The 25,059-nt window shown below is 45.8% G+C and overlaps 2 protein-coding genes across 2 annotated transcripts; both read right to left on the bottom strand.

Annotated features, from left to right (window-relative positions):
* Positions 1-5,880: 5,880 nt before the first annotated feature.
* Positions 5,881-6,825, bottom strand: LOC135502618 (uncharacterized protein K02A2.6-like). The gene has a single exon (XM_064795568.1). The coding sequence runs from the start codon at positions 6,823-6,825 to the stop codon at positions 5,881-5,883; it is 945 nt and encodes a 314-aa protein (XP_064651638.1).
* A 10,319-nt stretch (positions 6,826-17,144) lies between these two features.
* On the bottom strand, positions 17,145-24,358 carry LOC135502617 (uncharacterized). Its single transcript, XM_064795567.1, has 3 exons — positions 24,328-24,358; positions 19,014-23,120; positions 17,145-17,776 (listed from the first exon to the last, which is right to left on the bottom strand). The coding sequence occupies exons 1-3, from the start codon at positions 24,356-24,358 to the stop codon at positions 17,145-17,147; spliced, it is 4,770 nt and encodes a 1,589-aa protein (XP_064651637.1).
* Between the last annotated feature and the right edge of the window lie 701 nt (positions 24,359-25,059).

Below are 25,059 nucleotides of genomic sequence, written 5' to 3'. Positions count from 1 at the left end.
TTTCGGAATTATCAGAACTAGACTGAGACACATCGATTTCCGGTGTCAGAATAACATCATCCTGAATCTCTTCGAACTGTTGTGACAAACTAAGCGGCGCTTCGGACGTTTTACGCAGATCTACTCGATTTCTACAGAAAACTCTCGTATCAGTTTCGACCTTGTAAGAACGATTTCCATCTCCTGACTGTACGACACCCTTTTTCCAACTCTTGTCTCCCTTTTTGTACGGTTTCATCCGAACAACGTCTCCATCCTGTAGCCTTGTCAGATCTTTAGCTGCGCGGTTGTAATACTTGGCCTGACGGGCTTGTCCTTCGGCCATTTTCTCACGAATATCGGTGTCCACTGGTTTACATTGCAACATTGTTGACGTCATGGGCAACTATGTACGTGTTCTACGATTGAACATTCTCTGAGCGGGACTGCAATCTAAACCTTGTGTAGGAGTGTTACGCGTCTCCAACACAGCGAGATACTGGTCAGTGCCAGACTTTTTAGCCTTGCACAATGTCCTCTTGGCGGCTTTTACAGCGAATTCCACCTTACCATTGGACTGACTGTGACGCGGGCTAATCTTGACATGATCGAAATCCCATTTTAGAGCAAAACTAGCAAATTCTGCAGAGACAAATTGTCCACCGTTGTCACTCACAACTTCTTCCGGACAACCATAGCGTGCGAAATGCGCTTTGAGCTTTCGGATAACTGCTGCACTAGAAGTAGAACGAAGTCTATAAATTTCCCAGAAATTGCTAAAATAGTCTACAGTTATTAGATAGTCTTTGTTGTCCCATTCGAACAAATCACATCAAACCCTTTCCCAAGGTCGTGATGGCAACTCGTGACTCTGAAGTGTCTCTTTTTGCTGACAGCTCTCAAATTCACGACATATCTCACAAGACTGAATGTATTCTTTCAGTTCACTGGACATCCTTGGCCAGTACAGTGCTTCTCTGGCACGACGCAAACATGATTTAACTCCAAGGTGAGACGTGTGAACTAGTTTTGTCATCATGCTGCGGAGTTTGGTGGGCACAATAACACGCTCACCCCGGAACAGAAGTCCATTCTGCGAAGATATTTCATCTCGAAGATGAAAGTAAGGCACAACAGCATGCGGCAAGTTTTCCTTGCGCTCCGGCCACCCCTTAAGCACAACTCGGTTTAAACGTTGTAAAACACTGTCATTTGCCGTTTCAACTCGAAGCTCTTCAAGCCTCTCAGACCTGATGGGAAGAAACTTCACCATGTTTATTTGTTCAAATTCGACCTGAGTGCTGTCCTCACAGGGGCGGTAGGAGCGCGACAACATGTCAGCGATATACATCTCTTTTCCTCTTAGATATTGAATTTCAAAATCATACTTTTGCGCTCGCAAAATCATGCCTTGGAGCCTTCGCGGGGCTCTCACTAGGGGCTTCTTTAGGATGCTTTCTAAAGGTTTGTGGTCACTAAGTACGGTTGTAAATTGGCCAAACGTGTACTGGTTGAATTTTTCCAGGGCAAACACAACCGCAAGCATCTCTTTCTCAATCTGAGCATACCTAGTCTCTGTTAACGTTAGTGCACGGCTTGCATATGCTAACGGACGGCCTTCTTGGAGAAGAACACATCCTAAACCTTTCTCACTCGCGTCTCCTTGAATCACAAGAGGCAGTTTAGGATTGTAATACACTAGGACAGGGTCTATCGTAACAAGACGCTTCACTTCAGCCAAAGCTTTGTCATGGACATCGGTCCAAGACCACTGTTTTCCTTAAGAGTCAACTTTCTAAGAGGTTCTAGAACATCGGACAACATTGGCAGAAATTTCGCAAGATAATTGACGAATCCAAGAAAGCGGCGCATCGACTCAACTCCATCCGGCTTGTCTAACTCCAGAACAGCTTTGACCTTGTTGGGGTCCATCATGAGTCCATCCTTAGTGACACGATGTCCCATAAAGATGATCTCAGATTTCCTAAGTTCAGTCTTAGGCAAATTCAGCAAAATTCTGTTCTCAACACAGCGCTGGAGAAACTTCTCCAAAGTAACCTCATGATCGGCGTACGCTATTTCGTCGGTTTCACCAAACCCACAGACGAAAATGTCATCATGTATACAGTAGACACCGGGTAGCCCAGCTAGGGCTTGCGACAAACGCTTCTGAAAATTTCAGACGAGCAACTGAGTCCAAACGGTAAACGAAGCCAACGTTAAAGGCCTCCGGGGGTCTGAAAAGTAGTTAACAGGCTGCTTTCAGAGTCAAGTTCACAGTGCCAATAGCCATTTTTAAGATCAAACTTTGAGAACACTCGGGCTTTGGCAAGTTCAGGGAGTACATCATCAATGACAGGAATTTGATAGTGTTCCCTTTTCAATGCCTGGTTTAGCGGACCAGGGTCTGTACAGATTCTCAGATCTGGCGGTCCTCCTTAGCTAATATGCCGGTGGTGCCTCCTGGATGGAACAACAGCTCAGCCTTAGGTAAGTCCTCGTTTCCCACCTCCAATAGGTTGCTGGGATTCGATGCAAAAGTGTTCCATAGGTAAGTTTGAATGACACAAAATGCCCATTTCCTTACAAGAAATGGCCATTTTGTTAGTTCATACTTACCTATGGAACACGGCCCTCCCGCCGTCCCCACAAACGGGACATACTCTTTATTAACGCTCAAGAGTAAAGACTAAATATGGCGGCATGAGATCGGCGCGATCTCGCGGGATCGGTCAGGGCGCCGCCTGGCGGCCGAGCTGTTAACTCAGTTCTCCCTTTAGAAAATTAAAGGGATACTCTTGTGTTTGAGCCCAAATGGAGTAACATGCAAAAGTGTTCCATAGGTAAGTATGAACTAACAAAATGGCCATTTCTTGTAAGGAAATGGGCATTTAACTTGCCTTGAATTTCATTCGTTCACCATATTGTTGGTTTATCGAGTGAGACAATTTGTACAACTTTGACTAAGGTCAAGTAATCATGACCATACTTCAGTATAATCTTACTTCGGTAGTTTAGTTACCATTTTCAATCGAATTTAACTTTGACTCAAATATTCACGCATTCAATATTAGATGCTTTCACATGTTCATTTACTTGTCTAATCTTGTGAACAGACTTGCAGATAATTGCACTTCCTGCTCACAGTTAATCTTGCTTCAGCCATGTATTTTACTTGTTTGATTTTTAGACTAGGAACTTAATCTGGTTACTTTCTTCAAACTGGTACTTTGGATTACGGTATAAAATAACACAACGCAATCTTTCAATTATTTCACGGACAACTGACCGGATATCTTTAGAATTTCTTGATACATAGGAAACGCTGTTTCCCCTTTGATCTTTAAAGTGCAACGCAACCTTGTTTGTACTAGGACTTAGGATGGTGAATACTTTGTTTGCTACATATGGAACTTGTTTACAATGCATGCTTGAGTTAATTAACTTGTTGAATGAATCTTTAGAAGTTGTAAACTTAGTAATTGGATCCGTTTATTCACTCCCACGTAACCTGCTGGGTTCAACTTATTAGTGCCTTTTTATCTTTGTCTTGAATTGTCTTCATCCGGTTTATATGCTACTGTTCTGAGAATAACTTACGCCACTTAACATTTTTCCTTTGATTGATTATCTCTTTGTCAAGTTAAATCCTTCGATTTTATTCTTTCCCTTGGGAGAATGTTGCGATCACCAACCATGCAGCTTGCCTTAGGCAGCTGACTCACCTTATTTGCATGACCTGTCATGCAAATAACCTGTCACTAAACCTGTCACTCACAATGCCATTCAGGCCACTAACCAATCACCATCTACTTCTTTATATGTCTTAACCAATTATCTTGTTGTATGTACTTTATATATTACTATGTTGTTTTACAATAAATCAGAGTTAGTAAGAATATCAAGCCTTCTACATCTCTGTGTTTACAACGATACAATATCAAAGCCACGTGCTAGAAGGCCCCGGACTCTCCTTTCCTGATTGCCCAATGTGGATAGAGTTACCCGTCTGACTTGAGCCCACAGAAACCGATCGGCTCCACATTTTCGACCAATTATGATTCGCAAAATGCATTTGGCCGTACCAATTTTATGTCAACACATTCACTCTAAACGTTGTAAAATGATGACTTCATCCAATGGCCACCTTTTCCATTGGGTTTATATAAATAATGACCGATTGACTGTATGAGACTGCCTGTTACTACTGCAGACAACTAGGCTAGACCAAAAGAATAATCTAGTCCAGGTAACCTCGACCCTATCCACGCAAAGCAGATGGTCGAGGAAGCCTCGTTGATTTACCCGAGGTGAACCATACATTTTCAGTGCATACAGTGGATGCACTGTTATATCAAGCGCTCTGGTATTGTAGATTATTCACTTGGATCGAGGTTACCCATCCTATAGAAAAACACGTGGCCGGACACCGTAATCTTACGCCCCCAAATCGAGTTCATGACGAGTTCATTGCCGTCAAATACTCGACTCTGTAATGAGTGAATGGAGGAGACTGGTGAAAGAGTCGAAGAATAATCTAGAACAGAAGAAAACTGAAATCACAAAGTTTGATGAATATTTATAGACTAGACTTTCCATTATGACAAACAGCCCCAATTCCTCAATCTATCATGTGCCACCTCCAATTCCCCGTGGCGCAGTTGGCATCTTTAGATTTCAGTTGCCACTATCAAGACCAACTCAGACCAGTTCGCCCACACCAGTTTCCCTGGAGCCATGAATTCACAGCTTGTGAATTCTCAGTTCTAGTTTATGTTGTTGTTTGCCCACGCAATTGATATAGCCTAGAGGTCTTCGATGATTTTGTGTGATCTGCTGTTTCAAGTGGTGTTTCTTATGTTTTACAAAGACAATAAAGACGGGCGTTGCGAGAACAATCTGTATTCAGGAGCCATCTTAGTTACACAAAGAATCTTGGGAGGTCATGTGACCATAGGCGCGCGAACATTCAAAAGACAATATAACGCATATTGTAACATCCTTTCCCTTGAATGATCCCATCCAAATCAAATCAAACACATAAAACTGCACATACAAAACTAAACAGTCCAAGAGTCCTATTGTGCAGACTAATAATAATCTAAACTTGGATTACTACCTCAAATAAGAAACAGAAAAAAACTTGACTAAACTTGTCAAAACAAATACTGTGGCTGTGACAAATATCAAACAGAATGACACTTGGAAATACACATGGACAAAAAAATGAGCAATGATTGTGCTAACTGTACGGTACATATGAATAATGAATACTGGTTAATAATGCGCATAAATGTTTCTGTCTATTGTCTATAACAGAAAACCATCGAAATTGTCTCATGCTTTGGACCTTTCACTTTTAACACTCTCGTATTCAGAGCATAAACCATTCTTATGAAGGAGAGGTTACTAGCACTTCACTTCATTTTCTCACATCATGTAATCATGGAACTTAGCGGGTCTTTGCCTCACTCTTGTGGAGCGGCGAGGCTCTACAACAGGGTCAGGCACAACACTTTCGGAATTATCAGAACTAGACTGAGACACATCGATTTCCGGTGTCAGAATAACATCATCCTGAATCTCTTCGAACTGTTGTGACAAACTAAGCGGCGCTTCGGACGTTTTACGCAGATCTACTCGATTTCTACAGAAAACTCCCGTATCAGTTTCGACCTTGTAAGAACGATTTCCATCTCCTGACTGTACGACACCCTTTTTCCAACTCTTGTCTCCCTTTTTGTACGGTTTCATCCGAACAACGTCTCCATCCTGTAGCCTTGTCAGATCTTTAGCTGCGCGGTTGTAATACTTGGCCTGACGGGCTTGTCCTTCGGCCATTTTCAAACGAATATCGGTGTCCACTGGTTTACATTGCAACATTGTTGACGTCATGGGCAACTATGTACGTGTTCTACGATTGAACATTCTCTGAGCGGGACTGCAATCTAAACCTTGTGTAGGAGTGTTACGCGTCTCCAACACAGCGAGATACTGGTCAGTGCCAGACTTTTTAGCCTTGCACAATGTCCTCTTGGCGGCTTTTACAGCGGATTCCACCTTACCATTGGACTGACTGTGACGCGGGCTAATCTTGACATGATCAAAATCCCATTTTAGAGCAAAACTAGCAAATTCTGCAGAGACAAATTGTCCACCGTTGTCACTCACAACTTCTTCCGGACAACCATAGCGTGCGAAATGCGCTTTGAGCTTTCGGATAACTGCTGCACTAGAAGTAGAACGAAGTCTATAAATTTCCCAGAAATTGCTAAAATAGTCTACAGTTATTGGATAGTCTTTGTTGTCCCATTCGAACAAATCACATCCAACCCTTTCCCAAGGTCGTGATGGCAACTCGTGACTCTGAAGTGTCTCTTTTTGCTGACAGCTCTCAAATTCACGACATATCTCACAAGACTGAATGTATTCTTTCAGTTCACTGGACATCCTTGGCCAGTACAGTGCTTCTCTGGCACGACGCAAACATAATTCAACTCCAAGGTGAGACGTGTGAACTAGTTTTGTCATCATGCTGCGGAGTTTGGTGGGCACAATAACACGCTCACCCCGGAACAGAAGTCCATTCTGCGAAGATATTTCATCTCGAAGATGAAAGTAAGGCACAACAGCATGCGGCAAGTTTTCCTTGCGCTCCGGCCACCCCTTAAGCACAACTCGGTTTAAACGTTGTAAAACACTGTCATTTGCCGTTTCAACTCGAAGCTCTTCAAGCCTCTCAGACCTGATGGGAAGAAACTTCACCATGTTTATTTGTTCAAATTCGACCTGAGTGCTGTCCTCACAGGGGCGGTAGGAGCGCGACAACATGTCAGCGATATACATCTCTTTTCCTCTTAGATATTGAATTTCAAAATCATACTTTTGCGCTCGCAAAATCATGCCTTGGAGCCTTCGCGGGGCTCTCACTAGGGGCTTCTTTAGGATGCTTTCTAAAGGTTTGTGGTCACTAAGTACGGTTGTAAATTGGCCAAACGTGTACTGGTTGAATTTTTCCAGGGCAAACACAACCGCAAGCATCTCTTTCTCAATCTGAGCATACCTAGTCTCTGTTAACGTTAGTGCACGGCTTGCATATGCTAACGGACGGCCTTCTTGGAGAAGAACACATCCTAAACCTTTCTCACTCGCGTCTCCTTGAATCACAAGAGGCAGTTTAGGATTGTAATACACTAGGACAGGGTCTATCGTAACAAGACGCTTCACTTCAGCCAAAGCTTTGTCATGGACATCGGTCCAAGACCACTGTTTTCCTTAAGAGTCAACTTTCTAAGAGGTTCTAGAACATCGGACAACATTGGCAGAAATTTCGCAAGATAATTGACGAATCCAAGAAAGCGGCGCATCGACTCAACTCCATCCGGCTTGTCTAACTCCAGAACAGCTTTGACCTTGTTGGGGTCCATCATGAGTCCATCCTTAGTGACACGATGTCCCATAAAGATGATCTCAGATTTCCTAAGTTCAGTCTTAGGCAAATTCAGCAAAATTCTGTTCTCAACACAGCGCTGGAGAAACTTCTCCAAAGTAACCTCATGATCGGCGTACGCTATTTCGTCGGTTTCACCAAACCCACAGACGAAAATGTCATCATGTATACAGTAGACACCGGGTAGCCCAGCTAGGGCTTGCGACAAACGCTTCTGAAAATTTCAGACGAGCAACTGAGTCCAAACGGTAAACGAAGCCAACGGTAAAGGCCTCCGGGGGTCTGAAAAGTAGTTAACAGGCTGCTTTCAGAGTCAAGTTCACAGTGCCAATAGCCATTTTTAAGATCAAACTTTGAGAACACTCGGGCTTTGGCAAGTTCAGGGAGTACATCATCAATGACAGGAATTTGATAGTGTTCCCTTTTCAATGCCTGGTTTAGCGGACCAGGGTCTGTACAGATTCTCAGATCGCCATTTTTCTTAGTCGCAACGACAAATTGGCTAACCCAGTCAGTAGGCTCATCTACTGGGACCAACACTTTCACATCACATAAATGATCGAGTTTTACATTAAACTTGTCCCTAATGGCGACTGGTACCTTGCGCGGCGGCAATATCTTCGGACTAGTTGAACCATCAGTCTCCAGGTGGACTTTACCTGGCAGAGTGCCAACATCACCACAAAACACTTGCTTATACTTTAGCAACAACGGATCCTTGAGGTGATCGGACTCAGACACAGCAGCAACAGTAAAGTTATCAGTATTGACGGTGATCAACTTCATTTGTTGTATAGCCTGAGCTCCAAGTAATGGCACAAACGGTTCATTCACAATGACGAATTCAACAGAGTACTTTTTCCTAGTCTTAGGATTACGGATAGTAACACGACACTTTCCGATTGTCTTGATTTCAGAATTGTTCTACATTCTGAGAGTTTTTACTGAGCAGTTCGCTACACCTCTGGCTGCAATGTACCTTCTCGGAAGTACATTCACGGACGCTCCACAATCGATCTGAAATTTCACGGGCTGATCGTCGACAAGAAATTTGGCAAAAATTTGCTTGTCACACGACTTGGTATTGTCTACAGAACTTATACTACCAATGATCTCGGAGTCTGTATCAGACTGGGAATCGTCTTGAACAAAGTTAAGTTTAGGCTTGCTACACCTAGAGGTTCGATGAGAGTTTGACTTGTCTGTATTCGTACAACATTTTGAGAAATGATCAGGACCATGACAAAGATTACACTCTTTCTTCCATGCTGGACACTTCTCACGATCCTTGACATGATGGTAACCACAGAACTTACAGTCAATGTCACGTTTTCCACGAGAGAAGTTAGGCTTAGATGAACTGAAACTAGACTTGTTTCGACTACTCGCAGACTTTTGACCTTTTGGTTTACTATAAACGCGATTTATGTCAGCTTTATCTTTGTCACCACTAAGGCTTTTCAACTGAGAAGCTGAAGTTTCTATGCTCCTGCAAATGTCTATGCACTTCTTAAGCGTAAGAGCACGTTCTTGCAACAGTCGTTTGCGGGTACGATTGTCATTCACCCCAAGCACAATTCTATCTCGTAACAGAGTGTCTTTAAGACAGTCACAGAAATTGCAAGTTTGAGCTAGTGTCCTGAGAGCTGTGACATAACTCTCAATCATTTCAGACGGACCTTGACTTCGACTATTAAAGTTGTAACGTTCGTAGGTTTCGTTGGTTTCTCCAATAAAATGATCGTCAAACTTCTTGACAATGTGAGCTAGAATGTTCTTGTCCTCACCCACACCAAATTGCATGGCAATATAAATTTTCAGGGCTTTTGCACCGATCGAGTGTAGAAACAGCGCGATTCGGAATTGTTCTGGTTGTCCTTCAAGCTTTGCAACAACGACGTAGTTGGACCACATTTGCTTCCAGAGTTTCCAATTACCAATGACATCACCGTCTTCAACATCAAGAGCAGACGGTGGGGAAATGCCTGTCAGGGGCAAATTCACAGGTGCAGCAACCGGAGCTGGAGCAGCACCTCCTGCAGGTGGATCGTCAGGTAGCGCCATCTAGACTAATTAACGTAAACGACACGGACTGGTTAGCACGTCACTCGAAAACGAATGTCTAGAAAGTTCGATTATAACGCTCTCGAAAAGCGGGTGTACTAACTAAGTTCTTCTGAACAGTCTATAATATTTACTCTTTCCGTTTATCTAGCTGTCACCACGTTTCAAGTGGTGTTTCTTATGTTTTACAAAGACAATAAAGACGGGCGTTGCGAGAACAATCTGTATTCAGGAGCCATCTTAGTTACACAAAGAATCTTGGGAGGTCATGTGACCATAGGCGCGCGAACATTCAAAAGACAATATAACGCATATTGTAACATCTGCTTCCTCGGAAATCCAACTCGAATGGTTTTACTAAATTCTGTGATGGCCAAACCTCTCGAAGCGTTCTGCTAACCAACTGGCGTAAACCGCCTAGCGCATCTTATTGTCTCCTTACTCTGTCCTTTACCCATATGTTTAAATGTCCGTACTGGTGATAATAGAACGCTATTAGGTAGCATTACTATTCTGTGTTCTGGTCGATATTTCCGCGGTATCCCAATATGCCAATTTCTGACCTTAACAATGGTCACCTTATTAATCTTTGTTACAGTTTTCAAAGGAGCAAGAGGAGAGCATATGTCTCTGATAAATGTTACACGGGAAAATAAGTTTTTGTTTTTATATAGAAATAAAAACGTTGATTCCTTTCGATAGTTCGAAGAGTGGAAAAAATATATATACGGGACTGACAACACTTCCAACCGCATTCTCGGTTTAGGAAAGACACGATATAGTGCAAGGAATCCTTTCTTTATCCTTTTATAGAATAAGATATGACCTTGTCGATTTACGAAATGCACTTCTTGGTCATTGATTTCTAAACTTTGCCAATTATTCAGTTCAAAATGCCCATTTCCTTACAAGAAATGGCCATTTTGTTTGTTCATACTTACCTATGGAACACTTTTGCATGTTACTCCATTTGGGCTCAAACACAAGAGTATCCCTTTAATTTTCTAAAGGGAGAACTGAGTTAACAGCTCGGCCGCCAGGCGGCGCCCTGACCGATCCCGCGAGATCGCGCCGATCTCATGCCGCCATATTTAGTCTTTACTCTTGAGCGTTAATAAAGAGTATGTCCCGTTTGTGGGGACGGCGGGAGGGCCGTGTTCCATAGGTAAGTATGAACTAACAAAATGGCCATTTCTTGTAAGGAAATGGGCATTTTGTGTCATTCAAACTTACCTATGGAACACTTTTGCATCGAATCCCAGCAACCTATTGGAGGTGGGAAACGAGGACTTACCTGAGGCTGAGCTGTTGTTCCATCCAGGAGGCACCACCGGCATATTAGCTAAGGAGGACCGCCAGGGGAAAGAAATGGGGAGAACCGGAGGACCGGTATTTTGATATCGGTATTACAATCATATTATAGAGAGTAATAGACCCATTCTCCGGAAAGCGCTAGAATTGCGTAATAAAACCATCTTCTTTCCGGCAACAGAGCTTAGAGCAAGTAAGGCATGTTGAAGGGTGTAAAATGAGTTATTGCTAAACAACAATAAGAAATTGCGTCCTTTCTAGTCTACTAGGGGTTGCCTGGATGTTGAAGATAGGGCATATCAAAAATGGCGCAAGATGCGCGTTTGACTCTTCAATCGGGCTTCCCCCCCCTTTTTTGATCTAGCCAGGATCAAACAACATGCCCCGCAGACACAATCGGGCCGATTGTGTGCATGCCATCTACGAGGGAAGAAACGTCTCGTAGGTAGAAACGAGAGAATGTGGAGTGATTACTCCAACATGCAGCGGAAACGACTTCTTGAAGAGCAACTCCTCGGTAGTTAGCCCAGGAGGTGGCTAGTGCTCTAACTTCGTGCGCTGAGATGTTAGCTAGCGCACGAAGATCAGAGGAAGTCTTCAAGGTGTTGTAGGAAAGACGAATAGTCTCCACAATCCACCTTGAAATAGTGGCGGCCGCTATCTCTCGTTTATTTCCCTCCTTATAGGACAAAAACAAACGCTCTCTCCCCTGGCGGATACCGGGAGGTTTTGTCCTATTTATGTAGAACTTTAGGGCCCTGACGGGACATAAAGTTCTGTCAGGAAGATCATAAGAGATCGTTCCTGACAGAGAGGGAATAGTAACCGGGGGCCGAGAGGCGGCCGGTCCCTGGTTCTTCGCCAGAAATCCTGGTATAAAAGCCAGGATAACCTCCCCTCCCTCTCTAAAAGCCAGCTTCTTAAAAGAAAGTGCATGGAGCTCTGATCTCCGTTGGGCGGTAGCCAAGGCTACTAGAAAGACCGTTTTGAGTGTCAGATATTTCATGGATGAAATAGACATGGGTTCAAAAGGATGCCTCATGAGCACCTTAAGGACAACAGAAAGGTCCCATTTAGGGGTGTTGTGAACCGGTCTAGGACGCTCTAATAACATTCCTCTGAAAAGAGGGGTTATTTGGTCCTCCCAACGAAGATCCCAGGTGCTTAAAACACGGAGGGTAGAAGCGATGGCGGACTTGTACCCTTTTATAGCCGTGACAGATAGTTGTCTTTCCGTGAATAATTCAATAAGGAAATCAACTAATCTGTATATAGAGGGAGAGATCGGATTAACTCCGTTCTCCCTGCACCAGGAAGTGAAGGTAGACCACTTTCCTTGATACACATCAAGGGTAGACCCCCTTTGAGGTGCGGACATGCGCTTGACAGCGATGTCCGAAAAGCCTCTCTGGTGGAGATGCAACTGGATAAGTTCCAGGCGTGAAACTTGAAAAATCCAGGGTTCTGGTGGTAGCATCTCCCCAGGGGGTGCCACAGGAGGTGCTTCCAAGTAGGAAGACTCCTGGGGTGATCTATCAGGAGCTCCAGCAAGGCTGGGAACCAGGCCTGATTTGGCCAGCAAGGTGCGATGAGAGTTATTCTCACCGGATGGCTGGTCAAGATCTTGTTCAGGACTGGTTGGATGAGAGGGAGGGGTGGAAACGCATATGCGTTCAGCCCGACCCAAGAGGCTGTAAGGCTGTCGACTTCCAGGGCCTCTTCGTCCGGAAGTGGAGAGTAATAGATGGGAAGGCGATTGTTCAGCCTGGTGGCGAACAGATCTACCTTCGGAGATTGCCAAAGGCGACAAAGGTCGTCTACAATCTCCTGATGGAGTGTCCACTCTGTCTGAACTAGCTTGTTCTGACGGGACAGGGCGTCGGCAAGGATGTTGCGATTGCCCGGTATGTGCCTGGCACATATCGATACTCCAAGGTCGGCACAAAGATGGTAAAGCTCCCAAGTTAGCTGGCAAAGAATGCCGGACTTTGTGCCTCCCTGTCTCCTGACATATGCTACTACTGTAGAATTGTCGGAGAACAGGGTTACTCTCCGATTCTTCAGGCGAAGGGAAAGAGCCCTCACGGCAAGAAGGACAGCCTTCATTTCCAATATATTTATTGGAAGAATGGTCTCCTCCCTTGTCCATAGACCTCTTATGGACATGTCCCCGTTGTTCAGATGTGCTCCCCACCCTAGTAGGGAAGCATCTGTGAACAGGGACACTTCTGGGGGCGGTGGAGCAAGATCTACACCGCTTTGGAGACGAGTCTCCGACTCCCAGAAGTTCCAGACGTTCTTGAGTAGGTATTGAGGTATCAATACCAACTTGTCTAATGGGTCCCTGTGGGGTTTCCATAGAGACATTAGAAACATCTGGATGGGACGCATATATAGACGGCCAAGGGGGATTTGGTCTGCTGCCGAATTCAGAAGTCCCAAAAGGCTCAAGCATCGCCTTGCGGGAGCTTGAGTCCTTCCTCTGAATTCTGCGACGAGATGAAGAATTTTCTTTATCCTGTCTAGGGGGGGCAGCATTTTCCCTATGGCCGTAAGGAACCGAACTCCAACGTAAACGAAGTCTTGGGATGGTATGAATTCTGACTTTGTTTCGTTGATAATCCAACCTGCGGAAACTACTTTTTGCTTTAGAACCTGACGTTGTTGCAGTAGTAGTTCCCGCGATTTGCAACGGAGTAGCCAATCGTCTAGGTAGTGATGGAGCTTGAACCCCATCACGTGAAAGGGAGCGACGAAGGCTGTGACTATCATCGTAAAAATTAGGGGTGCCGATGCCAGACCGAACGGCAGGGCCCTGAATTGATACGTCTTTCCTTCGTAATGGAATCGGAGGAAGTGTTGATAGTCTGGATGGATCGGTACATGTAAGTACGCATCCATTAAATCCATCGATACCGCCCAATCGTTGGGCTGTATCGCCGTTGCTATAGACCTGGTGGTTTCCATCTTGAAATGAGGAACATTCAAGAAGGTGTTTAACCTGGAAAGGTCTATGATCAGCCTCCATGTCCCTGCTTTCTTGGGAACCAAGAAAACGTGGCTGTAAAAGCCGGGGGAGCATGGATCTTGAAGGACCTGGATAGCTTGCTTCTCCAGTAATGTCGCGACCTCTGCTTGGAGGGCAGAGGCCTTGACTGGGTCCTTCGGTGGCTGAACTGGGGTTGGATATACGGTAGTCGGGGGGGTACGGTTGAAATCTAGTTTCACTCCGTACCTCAATATGTTTGGGACTGGGGACCCCTTTGGGCACCAATCGTCCTAAATGTCTGCAAATTTTTGCAGACGGCCCCCGACTACCGGAGTCGGCTCCTTTTTGCGTCCGGGAGGAGAAAGGAGGGGGGAGTCACCTCTTCCGGCCAGCACCCCTTGGGCGAAAGGAGTGCTTAGTCGGACCGGATCCACCCTGGTTAGAGGAAGTATTTTTCCTCTTTCCAGTCCGGCGACCCTCCGCTTCCCGTCGGAAGGATCCAGCAGGAGCAGGCTGACTAGGCGGGGTAGGCCTAGGCAGGACCTGCCTGGCGTACGGGATTGAACCCGATGCCTGCTGGGGCCTCTCGATCTTTCTAGCGTTAGGTAGAGAGGTCTTGGCCCTCTGTGTCGCAGTGGGGGCATATAATTTGTCCCAATCTTTCTGTGCTTGAGCCGCCTCTTGTACAGAATCTGCGAACAGGAAAGAACCGTCCATAGGAGCGGTTCTTAAGGCCCCTTCCAGCTGGAGGGATCTGATGACATTGAGAGAGCCCAGTGCGGCGTCTCTACGGAGTAGGACGCTATTTGCTGCGGTCTTGGCGGACAGCGCAATAGCGTGCCTAATCGAATGTGACAAGGATGTCACAAGCGATTTTGTGTCATCAGATAGTGACTCATTATCTTTTAGGGATCTGGCTAGGGCCAGGTTAGTGTGCTCTGCGTAGGAGAGCACCGCTAACGTGTTTTTGGCCAGACCCTCTTGTGCTCTAAGGTCTCGGTAAGCCGAGGAGGAGGTCACCCTAGGCACGAGTTGGCCCAGCTGTACATCGTCCTTTAATATGGAAGTCGATGCTGCAGCTGGACAGCCGGCCGAGCTGACTCGATAATAGTCAGCGCGGTACTGCCTAACAGGAGGAAGTTGTGCCGTGAACAACTTCCCCGGTTTACACCAAGCTTCCGGTCCGACTGCCGGAAGGACAGGGATGGAAGTACGTTGGTGGGCGCCTTGTGAGTCTCTGATTGAACGCTCCGAGAGTTCAGAGACTGCTACCACCGACGGGGAGGGAGGAAGGAATTCAAGTGCCCGAGTGGAGCCTTGAGAAACCTGTGGATTGGGATCCACTTCCTGTCCCCAGAGTGAAAAGGTCGGTGTTGACAAGGCTGGCAGTTCCGGCGGGGTAGGGCACAGATCCTGCGGGAGGTACGCTCTGATCAAGGATCTGAGTGTCCTCATATCCGACAGGATACTGGCCTCCTCTGGTGACAGCTCCTCCTGATTGGGGGAGCGGTAGCCTGGCTGAGAACTCTCGTTCTCAGAAAATTCCTCTAAAATAGAGGAGTCGGATGGTGGGTATCCGATGGGACCAGGCGCACCAGAGGAACCGGAACCCTGCTCCAGATGGCTGAGTCTATCAGAAAGACCTGCTACCATCTGGATGAGCTGGGACAGTTGCTGTCCCGACTCGGGTTCCGGACCCGACGTGCGGCTTCTCTCAACGACTGGCGGTTGAGGCGAGGGTGAGCGCATAAGCGAACCCTGGAAGCCGTATGTGCGGGCGAATGGGTCTTCCGGAAGCGGAAGATGCCCATATTCTGAACCAGAGTTCAGATGTCCTCTCTGCGTAGCTCGTTCCATGGGAACGACGCCTCTGCTACGAGGAGGGGGTGGCACTTCCGGTTGGTTCCACCCAAGAGGTTGGCCAACGTAGGAAGGTGCCTGCATTTCCTGTAGGACGAAGTCCGAAACCGGAAATGCCCGTAACTCCTTCGCCGGTATGGAGCTACCGGAAGCCCTTTTAGAAGGAGGTACGGAGGGCGGAAACGCTGTTACCGAAGACGCATGGCGTTTCGGAGGTGGCGTTATAAGGTCCGGCCCTACTCTACTGTGTCCGTGAGGACTGGGGTTATTTCGCAGTAAAGACTGAGAAAAACCCCCAGTAGAGACTTCGGTTACTGAAAAACGGGAACCCGCGTCAGTAACCGGAACTGCAATCGGCGGACCGGAAGCAGGGTGCTCCCGCGGGTACAAAGGGCTTGTACTCGGGGGAGCGGACGACAGGGGAACCGGAAGGTTCCCTGAGGTCCGGGGTATATTAAACCCTTGGAGACTTATTGGATGTAAGTCTCCCTTGGGACCACAGACATTAATAATGTCAGATCCCGCATCCTTCGCAGCCGCGACCAGAACCGGAACTCGGCTGACGGAAGGGGTGGTGGCGGGAGGTTTGCTAGACCTCCGGGTTATATGCCCGGAAACGGAACCGGAAGAGGGTTTAGGCGTCTTCGCGGCCCGTTTCCCGCCACCAGACGCATTCCTTTGTGGTGAGACAAAGGATGCCGTCGGAGGGGTACGCCATATAAAAAATGGTACCAATGACAATAAAAACACTGGGAACCCCAAGTAGGCCAGAAAGGACGCAATAATTAATGGAAAGGAAAACATGCCTACTTGAATTAAACACTATTGCAATGGATCTGAGTCTTGTTCATTACAATAGAGCGGAGAATAGCCTACTTAACTCTACCTTACCAAGATCAAAATAATGGAGCCGGGTCGACTAAGCTAGCTAAGAAAATGTCTATAATTAAATAGACTGGACAATACTAATGCCAAGATTAGTTTGGCGGTCTACTCCGTAGGTGAATGAACCCAAAAATCGTCTAGACTTGGCTGGTTGAATTTGGTTTTAAATCGAATTCACGGCAGCTTTGAAAAAACGATGTGCTTCGTAGAAGCACAAGAGTAAAGACTGAATATGGCGGCATGAGATCGGCGCGATCTCGCGGGATCGGTCAGGGTGCCGCCTGGCGGCCGAGCTGTTAACTCAGTTCTCCCTTTAGAAAATTAAAGGGATACTCTTGTGTTTGAGCCCAAATGGAGTAACATGCAAAAGTGTTCCATAGGTAAGTTTGAATGACACAAAATGTATATTCAAATTCAAAGTATGCATTAATGTGAAATCTTTAACGAAGCAATATATATGAACGATTAATCCAATGACTAACATATATTCAATTGTCTATAAGAATGACGATTCATGATTATGCATACAGTTGCAAGAATTCTCCGAAAAGAAGCGCATAATATATAAGTAGAGTGTCAGTTCCTCAACAGTAAGTGTGCAGTCTCTTAGTTAAGTAAGTCCTTTGCCCAGTCTTTGATTTTGTTCTGAGCCTTGAGAGCAGATTTACGCTTTGGCCTCGCATTATCGCGGGCATCATTGTTAGCGTCTTGCGCAATTGGACCGGCAGGGGGTTTAGTCGGTGTTTCGTTGTCATCAGGCGCATTAAACATGGTTGAGTTCACCTCCAGGGGGTACAGTTTCGCGATCGGGCGGTTCAGTTGACCAGATTTTGTTTTCAAATCAACAGATCTAATTAGTCCGTCGCGACCGGGGTAAACCTTTGTAATCACCCCAAGATTCCATCTAGTGCGTGGGACAGAAGAGTTCTCAATCTGAACAACGTCGCCAACTGATACGATATTATGTGTTATACCTTTGCCACTGATACGGTCATTTTCGCGCAGAGAGGAAAGATATTCTGAAGTCCATCTTTTCCAGAAATCAGCTTGTAACTTTCCAAGACGAATGTTACGGTTTCTTAGATCCTGTGGTTGGCCAAATGTTGGATCGTCAAGTTCATCTGTATCCACGTCGTACGGCAGTGCCGTTATAGAATGTCCCATCAGAAAGTGGGATGGTGACAGTGGGGACACATCAACATCCTCAGAAATATATGTCAGCGGGCGGTCGTTCAGGCCTGATTAACAGCGTATTGAGTTCATCAACGGACACAAAGGCCCGACCAAGCACTTTTTTGAGTGACGTTTTTGTTAGTCCGATGAGTCTCTCCCAAAACCCACCCCACCAGGGAGCACGTTTGGGAATGTTAATCCATTGTACTCTACGGTCTGCCAAGTACCTTTTGACTGAACGGGATTTAAACAGTTCTGTTAGTTCGTTTGCTGCTGCCAAATAAGTAGAGCCATTATCCGATACCATTTTGCTTGGGAGCGAACGTCTGGCAACGAATCTCCGGAAATCCGTTGTTATTGTCGTTTAAAAGTAAAATCTGAGGTTGGTGGGTTGCGGCCAGCCGGAATGCAATAGAGTTGTTGAGGGGATACATGGAGCAACTTGGGGGGGGGGGGGGAGGGGGCGGCACGATATGGGTGAAGTCTTTTGAGGTGGTGGTGTAGTACTTTGGTAGGTTCGATTCGATTCCTACAGCATGTTATTTTAAATGAAGGTGCAGTGCAACATCTTGCCTTGTAGTGTTCAATTTACATGAAGTACCAGGATCATCCTACAAATCCCGTCTGATGCAGCACTAAATGCAAGGTACGGTACCAATACATGGGTGAATCATTTCGACGTTATGTGAGACGTGAGAGACCAATTTTGGCGACTAGAATAGAGTAAAGTGGGGGGGGGGGGGGGGCGGGCACTAGACTTGGACTTGGAGTAACTCAATCTTGCCTGCCCAGCTGCTGCCTTTAAATAGTCCCTTTAAATATCTGTTTATGTAAATGAGGTTGCAGTAGGGAAGTTCAGCCTAGTGTCGTGCACAGGCCATGGAATGTACAAAAGAACAGGACTCGCTATTCGAAGGACTATTTTCTATTTACGCCGTGTAGTACATACATGTAGTGTATTGGCACGATCAAGGCCGGATGCTGCCAATCTGCGCACACGTTGATGAGGCTAAAAGGGGTATTGGGAAATGAGCATTCCTCCTTCCATTCCGACTGAATACCAGTTTTAGTTACACCCGCGTTCGCGGCCACAACCATGGCAACAAGATGGAGTCTGCAGACCAGAATTCGCCACAAGACTGGTTTCTGCGTTTCGTTTCTGTGTTTCTGTGTTTCTGTTTCGTTTCTGTGTTTCTTGTTTTACAACTACCCCAGATGACATGTCCAGCACTAATTCTAGATGAATTGCGCGCGTGACTGCACACGTGAACAGGCAAATGTATGCCTTCGTCTACCTTGTACCATCTTTGACGAACAGGGCTCCAGTGAAATCCACGCCTGTAACCGTAAATGGATGGGCTTCCAGTAAACGGAACGATTGTAGTGGAGCAGGAATCGGTTTCCTGTATGGTTTGCCATTTATGACCTTACATATGACGCATGTTCGTAGAAGAGTTTGCACAGTGACGCGGATCTGTGTGATCCAATATCTGTATCGAATATAAGTGATTGTGGATTGTAGTCCTGAATGGCTTGTTTTGGCGTGGCAGTCAAGAACGATAAGAGCTGCAAGTCGGCTTTTCGGTGGAATCAAGATGGGAAACTTCATGCTGTATCGCATGGGTTTCATATGGAGTCGGCCTCCTACTCGCAAAATGCCATCATTGTCAATGAAGAGCCGTAATTGACGCGCAAGAGTTCCCAGAGTCTCTGCTTTCATTTTGAGGTTCTTCATTTCCTCTCTGTAGTAAAACGCTTGAGTGTCTTTGATCCATCTTTGTTCCGCCTCATTTATTTCACTAGCATTTAACTCCGCGTGCAGCCGATTTTCCTTCTTACTTTTGAGGTTGTTGATGAATCGCAGCACGAGAGCGCTGAGGCGTAAGAGCCGCCGCAAAGAACTATATCGCTCGGAGTCAAGAATGTTCATTATCCCGCAAGGCACAGCGGGCTGGCACGAGACATTGTTGACATTTACAGTGTTAATTGCTTCCTCGTTAGCGATGGCAGCAAGTACTGTTTGCACATCAGGTTGACCTATTTCGCGCGTTGGCCAATCTCCGGTTTTCAGCCAATCCGGTCCGGTCCACCACAGATTGTTTTCAGAGAGGTTTTCAGCAGATACTCCACGTGAGACCAGGTCTGCGGGGTTTGCATCGGTGGGGCAGTACCGGAATTCGGTGATGACGTCACAAGCTTTGATTTCCGTGATTCGATTTTGTACAAAACACGGCAGTTTTCTGTCACTGCTGAGCCAATGTAACACAATCTGGCTGTCTGACCATAACATTGACCCTGTTATAGCCAGTTGTTCTTTCAAACTGTCAGTGACGAAGTTGAGCAGTCGTGCGCCTAGTAAGGCTGCCATGAGTTCTGCGCGTGGAATTGTTAGTGTTTTTACAGGAGTCACCCTGGCCTTTGACATAACAATGGACACAGTGTTTGTGTTGACTTGACGTAGGTAAACAACACATCCGTAAGCTCCGGCACTGGCATCACAAAACACGTGCAGTTGGTATGGTGCGTCAGTTTGCATGGAGCTGAAGTATGGTCTTGGTACAGTAATGGCAGTTGCGGCCAACAGATCCTGATTAAGATTAATCCATTCATTATGTAGCTCTTCAGACATGGGTTCATCCCACTGAAGATTTTCGCGCCAGAGTTTTTGGATGAACATTTTGGCACGAATGTGCGTTGGAGCCAAGAATCCTAGGGGGTCGTAAATCCCGGCAGTAATCTTTGAACACTCGCGTTTTGTCAATGTTTTATCATTGTCCGTGGAGCGTGCGCGTTTACCTGGATATGCTAATTCGTCTGTATTGGTATTCCAAGTTATCCCCAATACATTGGTTTCCGGATCGGGGTTAGCGCGGTTTTCGTTTTGTGCAATGTTACGTAGTTCCACTGAGTTGGTAGCCCATTCTCGTAAGTTGAATCCGGCGTCTTTTGAGAGCATGTTTGCCTCGTGATAGTAATTTACTAAATCCTCTTCTGTTTCTGCCCCGCTGATGATGTTGTCGACGTATGTATTCTTGCTAATGTCCTGTGATACGGGGCTCGCGTTCATCTCTAGATGGTGCTTCACAGTTGCATTCAGTATGAACGGTGAGCAGACTGCTCCAAACAGTACGGCTTTGAATTGGAAAACGGTGAAGGGAGATTCGGGGTCATCGGGATCGCTTAGCCATAGGAATTTGGTCCACTGTTGGTCACTTTCGTCCAATCCGATGTGTAGAAAGGCCTTCTCCAGATCTGCTGATAATCCAAATTTCTGAGTCCTAAAACGCAGAAGAATGGCGGCTAAGTCATTGAGTAGAGGGGGCCCGGCGTCCAAACAATCGTTGAGACTGTTTCCGTTCGCTGTTTTGCACGAGCAATCATATACCACCCTTATTGGTGTTGTTTCTGAGTCCTTTTTGACGGGGTGGTGTGGAAGATAATGTCCTTGGTGGGAATCGTCCTCTTCTACAATATCAACAAAACCTCTGTTAACTTGATCATGGATGATGCGATGATATACTTTCCTCAGGTCAGGTGTTAAGCAGCGAACCATGTTTCGGGTCCGGGCTCGGCAAACGTTGTAGTTTGTTGGGAGTGGCGGATGGTCCTCTCTCCATGGTAGTTTGGCAATATATCGGTTGTCTTCCTTGCGTAAATGGGTTTCGGTGTAATCTTCATACGTAATGTCCTTTGTCGTAGTTTTGTCCGTTATTCCAATGCTTTCAATGTCCCAGAATTTTTCGAGTTGGGTGGCGACTGATACGTTCATGACATTCGTGGAAAACACTGAAGCGGTAACTGTGGGGTTTGGACCTGATAGCAAATATCCAAGCTTGGATGACACAGCAATAGGGCCTTTGCCCCGAACAATGTGATTTCCCACAATATTCCAATAGTGATCGGCTCCAATTAGGAGGGCAATTTCGAATGTATCCATGTAAGTTGGCGGGTGTGCAAGCGCTAGGTTACGTAGATGTGGCAAGTTAGCAACATCCGGATTTACTAGATTCTGCATGGGCGTAGTGATTTGCGGCACAACAAGAGCGCGTACAGTGATTTCCCCAGAATTTTCCCGGTCGTGGAGGACAACATTAACGATCGGAAGCGACTTTACCCCTGCCGGTGAACTCGCGCCGAAGGTACTGACACACATATTTTCGTTTCCAATCGGATTTAAGTCGAGCTTCCGTGCGATACTCTCCGTTATGAAAGTACGCTGCGATCCTTCGTCGAATAGTACTGTTCCACGTAGTGAAGAATTTCCAGCGTAGAGTTGTGTCACCGCAGTTTTTAGTAAAACAGGGTGGCGGCCGTCTCCGTTTGAAGTGAAGAGCTGGTGTGTTTCCTGCTGTTGTTTCCCTCGCTTGTCTTCTGGGTTGCTGGTTCGTGGTTGCTCATCATGGCGCTTGTTGTTATCCTTGTGGCGATTAGACTTATCCTTTTGGGTCTGGCTCAGACAGAGGGAAGTGTGGTGTTTTCCGCTACAATCTCGGCAGCGAAAGACTGACTGGCAGTCGTAGTTTGTATGGCGTTTAGAAAAACAGTTTGTACAAAGTTTGTCCCGTTTTACGATTGCATTCCGTTCCTTTTTCGAAGTGACAGTAGTGCAATGTCCAGATCTGTGGCCCTGTTGCTTACAGAACACGCAGGGATACGGGCGGTGAAAGTATGGCATCGTTTTCTTGGTTGTAGTAAAGAATGCTGCAGTTGCCGGCGGGTTGTCGTCAAGAACGAGGGAATCAATTGCGTCTGCAGCCTGAATGGAGTCGATTTCGTGGCGGATAGCTTTCCGTAATTTATCAAGTGTCAACTCACCCTCAGTGTCATCATCTCGTGCGAGTTGTCTTCTCATGGTTGCGGGAAGCTTTTCCTGGATGATGGGTACAAGAAGATCACCATAGGAGTCTTCTTTCTTTCCAAGTGCGTTTAATCCACGTGTGTATGATTCGATGGAATCATAGAACTGAGTCAAACTAGAAAGGGTGCCCGATGGACAATCTAGTTTCCAAAGGGCCTTCATGTAGGCGGCACACACCTTTTGTTTTTGTCCATAGCGTTTCGACAGGAGTTCTACGGCGTGAGCGTAGTTGTCATTGGTGAGGGGTAGACCCTCCACTACACGTGCGGCTTCATCTTTCAAATGCGCTTTAAGATATTGAAACTTTTGAACATTGTCCAAAGTAGTGTCTCGATCTACTGCCGCGTCGAAACTGTCCTTAAATGACTGCCACTTCAGGATATCACCGGTGAACGGTGCCAAAGACAGTTTCGGTAGGTTTACCTTCCTGGTAAAGTTCGGTGGAGGTGCTGCTGTGGCACCTGTTGTGAGCGGTTCGGTTTTCGGTTGCTGTTCTATAAAATGTTCGTAGGTGGCAAGTTTCTCGCTTACCTCGATTTGATAATCGTCGGCTTCGGTGAGAAGTCAATCGAAGTCATCATCGTTTGCCGCTGCATTGGCTAGATCCTCATCCAAGGTTTCAATAGTTTTAATCCGTTGTCGAATGTTCTTTATTGTCTGTTGTAGCAGACGTATGTCCGGAGTTTCCTCTTCGGTCAGTATCGTATCCGCCTTTGCGAAAAGTTTATTAGTTTGTGACTTCTGATTGTCCCTTCTCTTCAGCGTTCGGTCACCCATCGTAATTCGTAATCAACTTCCAGTATTTCGATCCTGGTCACGGCACCAACAATGTGGGCTCAAGTCAGACGGGTAACTCTATCCACATTGGGCAATCAGGAAAGGAGAGTCCGGAGCCTTCTATCACGTGGCTTTGATATTGTATCGTTGTAAACACAGAGATGTAGAAGGCTTGATATTCTTACTAACTCTAATTTATTGTAAAACAACATAGTAATATATAAAGTACATACAACAAGATAATTGGTTAAGACATATAAAGAAGTAGATGGTGATTGGTTAGTGGCCTGAATGGCATTGTGAGTGACAGGTCATGCAAATAAGGTGAGTCAGCTGCCTAAGGCAAGCTGCATGGTTGGTGATCGCAACAGTTTCCATGGAAACGTTGCTCATTTGAGTACTCATATTTCTTGTCTATAAAACCTTTCTGACGATTTATGAAGGTTTTATATCATATGGCAAATTATTCTTTTAAAATGCGTAAGCTTTTTTAAGAAGTCATTTTTTTGAAAGTTTGTAAATGTATAAGCATTTACAACTCGTCGCAATGATAACATTAAACTTGGACTACACGTATGTATTTCTTGTTTCCCTCACTACAAGAGAGTAAAAGAAGAATTTTCTAGTAGGCATTGTCTCCCAACAATACAGCTTTTAGTTTCAATCCACACTTGATTGATTCATGTGAGATATCGGACACAACATCCTGAAAAACACATTATGTTTCTGTTGATCAATAAAGCGATGCGTAGCCTCATTGCCTGAACCAGGGCGATTGTTTTAATAGTAGAGTGCCTCATTTCATAAAGCACGGTGTACCATGGACTTCCACGACTGCCCGACCTTCCATTTATGAGGCGGTCGCTTTGGCCACAGAACCATCGGGATCGGTAGGTGAACAATTGCGGTTTCGTCGACGGCATATAGGTGATTACAGGAAGTACATATGTACAGTGCCAAATTTCATAAAGCACTTTGTACCTTCGACTTCCACGACTGCTCGACCTTCCATTTCTGAGGCGGATGCCTGAGCCACTGGGCCATCGGGATCGGTATGTGAACGGTTACGTCGACGGTATGTAGGCACCCAATACCATGCGAATGCCGTTTCTTACCGACCTTTGAATGGAGAATTTGATTCCCACTGCCTTCCTGGCACTCACGAGTTTAGAAAAAAAACTACAACATGTTCGTTATGATACCGGGTGGGCCAAAAATGGAAAAAAATTGTCAGAAAAACTCTAAACCTCTGCATATTGATTTCGTTCTTCACATTATATAATGACGCAGGAAATTTTGAGATTCGTTAGCAATATTTTCAAAAAAAACTGTGAAGCAGCGCCTTTCAAACCATTCGCCCCTTAATTTCACCAACCAACAAAGATTTTCGTCGGGTCTATTGTCAATATCCGACGGCCAGTAGCCGGTATAGTAACTGATTGTCTTGATAGTGGCAACGGAAGTCTAAAGATGCCAATTGCGCCACGGGGAATTGGAGGTGGCACATGATAGATTGTGGAATAGGGGCTGTTAGTCATAATGGAAAGTCTATAAATATTCATCAAACTTTGTGATTTCAGTTTTCTTCCGTTCTACATTATTCTTAGACTCTTTCACCAGTCTCCTCCTTTCACTCATCACAGAGACGAGTACTTGACGGCAATGAACTCGTCATGAACTCTATTTGGGGGCGTGAGATTCCGAGGTCCGGTC

Source organism: Lineus longissimus, chromosome 18 (assembly GCF_910592395.1).
Source record: "Lineus longissimus chromosome 18, tnLinLong1.2, whole genome shotgun sequence".
In the NCBI taxonomy this organism is placed as follows: domain Eukaryota; kingdom Metazoa; phylum Nemertea; class Pilidiophora; order Heteronemertea; family Lineidae; genus Lineus; species Lineus longissimus.
This window is presented reverse-complemented; position numbering and strand designations above follow the sequence as displayed.

Excerpts from the sequence above, each read along its gene's own strand:
- LOC135502618 (XM_064795568.1), bottom strand. The coding sequence starts at position 6,825 with ATGTATATCGCTGACATGTTGTCGCGCTCCTACCGCCCCTGTGAGGAC.
- LOC135502617 (XM_064795567.1), bottom strand. The coding sequence starts at position 24,358 with ATGGAAGGTCGAGCAGTCGTGGAAGTCGAAG. Across the intron at positions 23,121-24,327 it reads AGCAGTCGTGGAAGTCGAAG|CCGACGATTATCAAATCGAG; the intron begins GTACAAAGTGCT and ends TTCTCACCGAAG. Across the intron at positions 17,777-19,013 it reads AGCCCTGTTCGTCAAAGATG|GCCTGAACGACCGCCCGCTG; the intron begins GTACAAGGTAGA and ends GCTGTTAATCAG.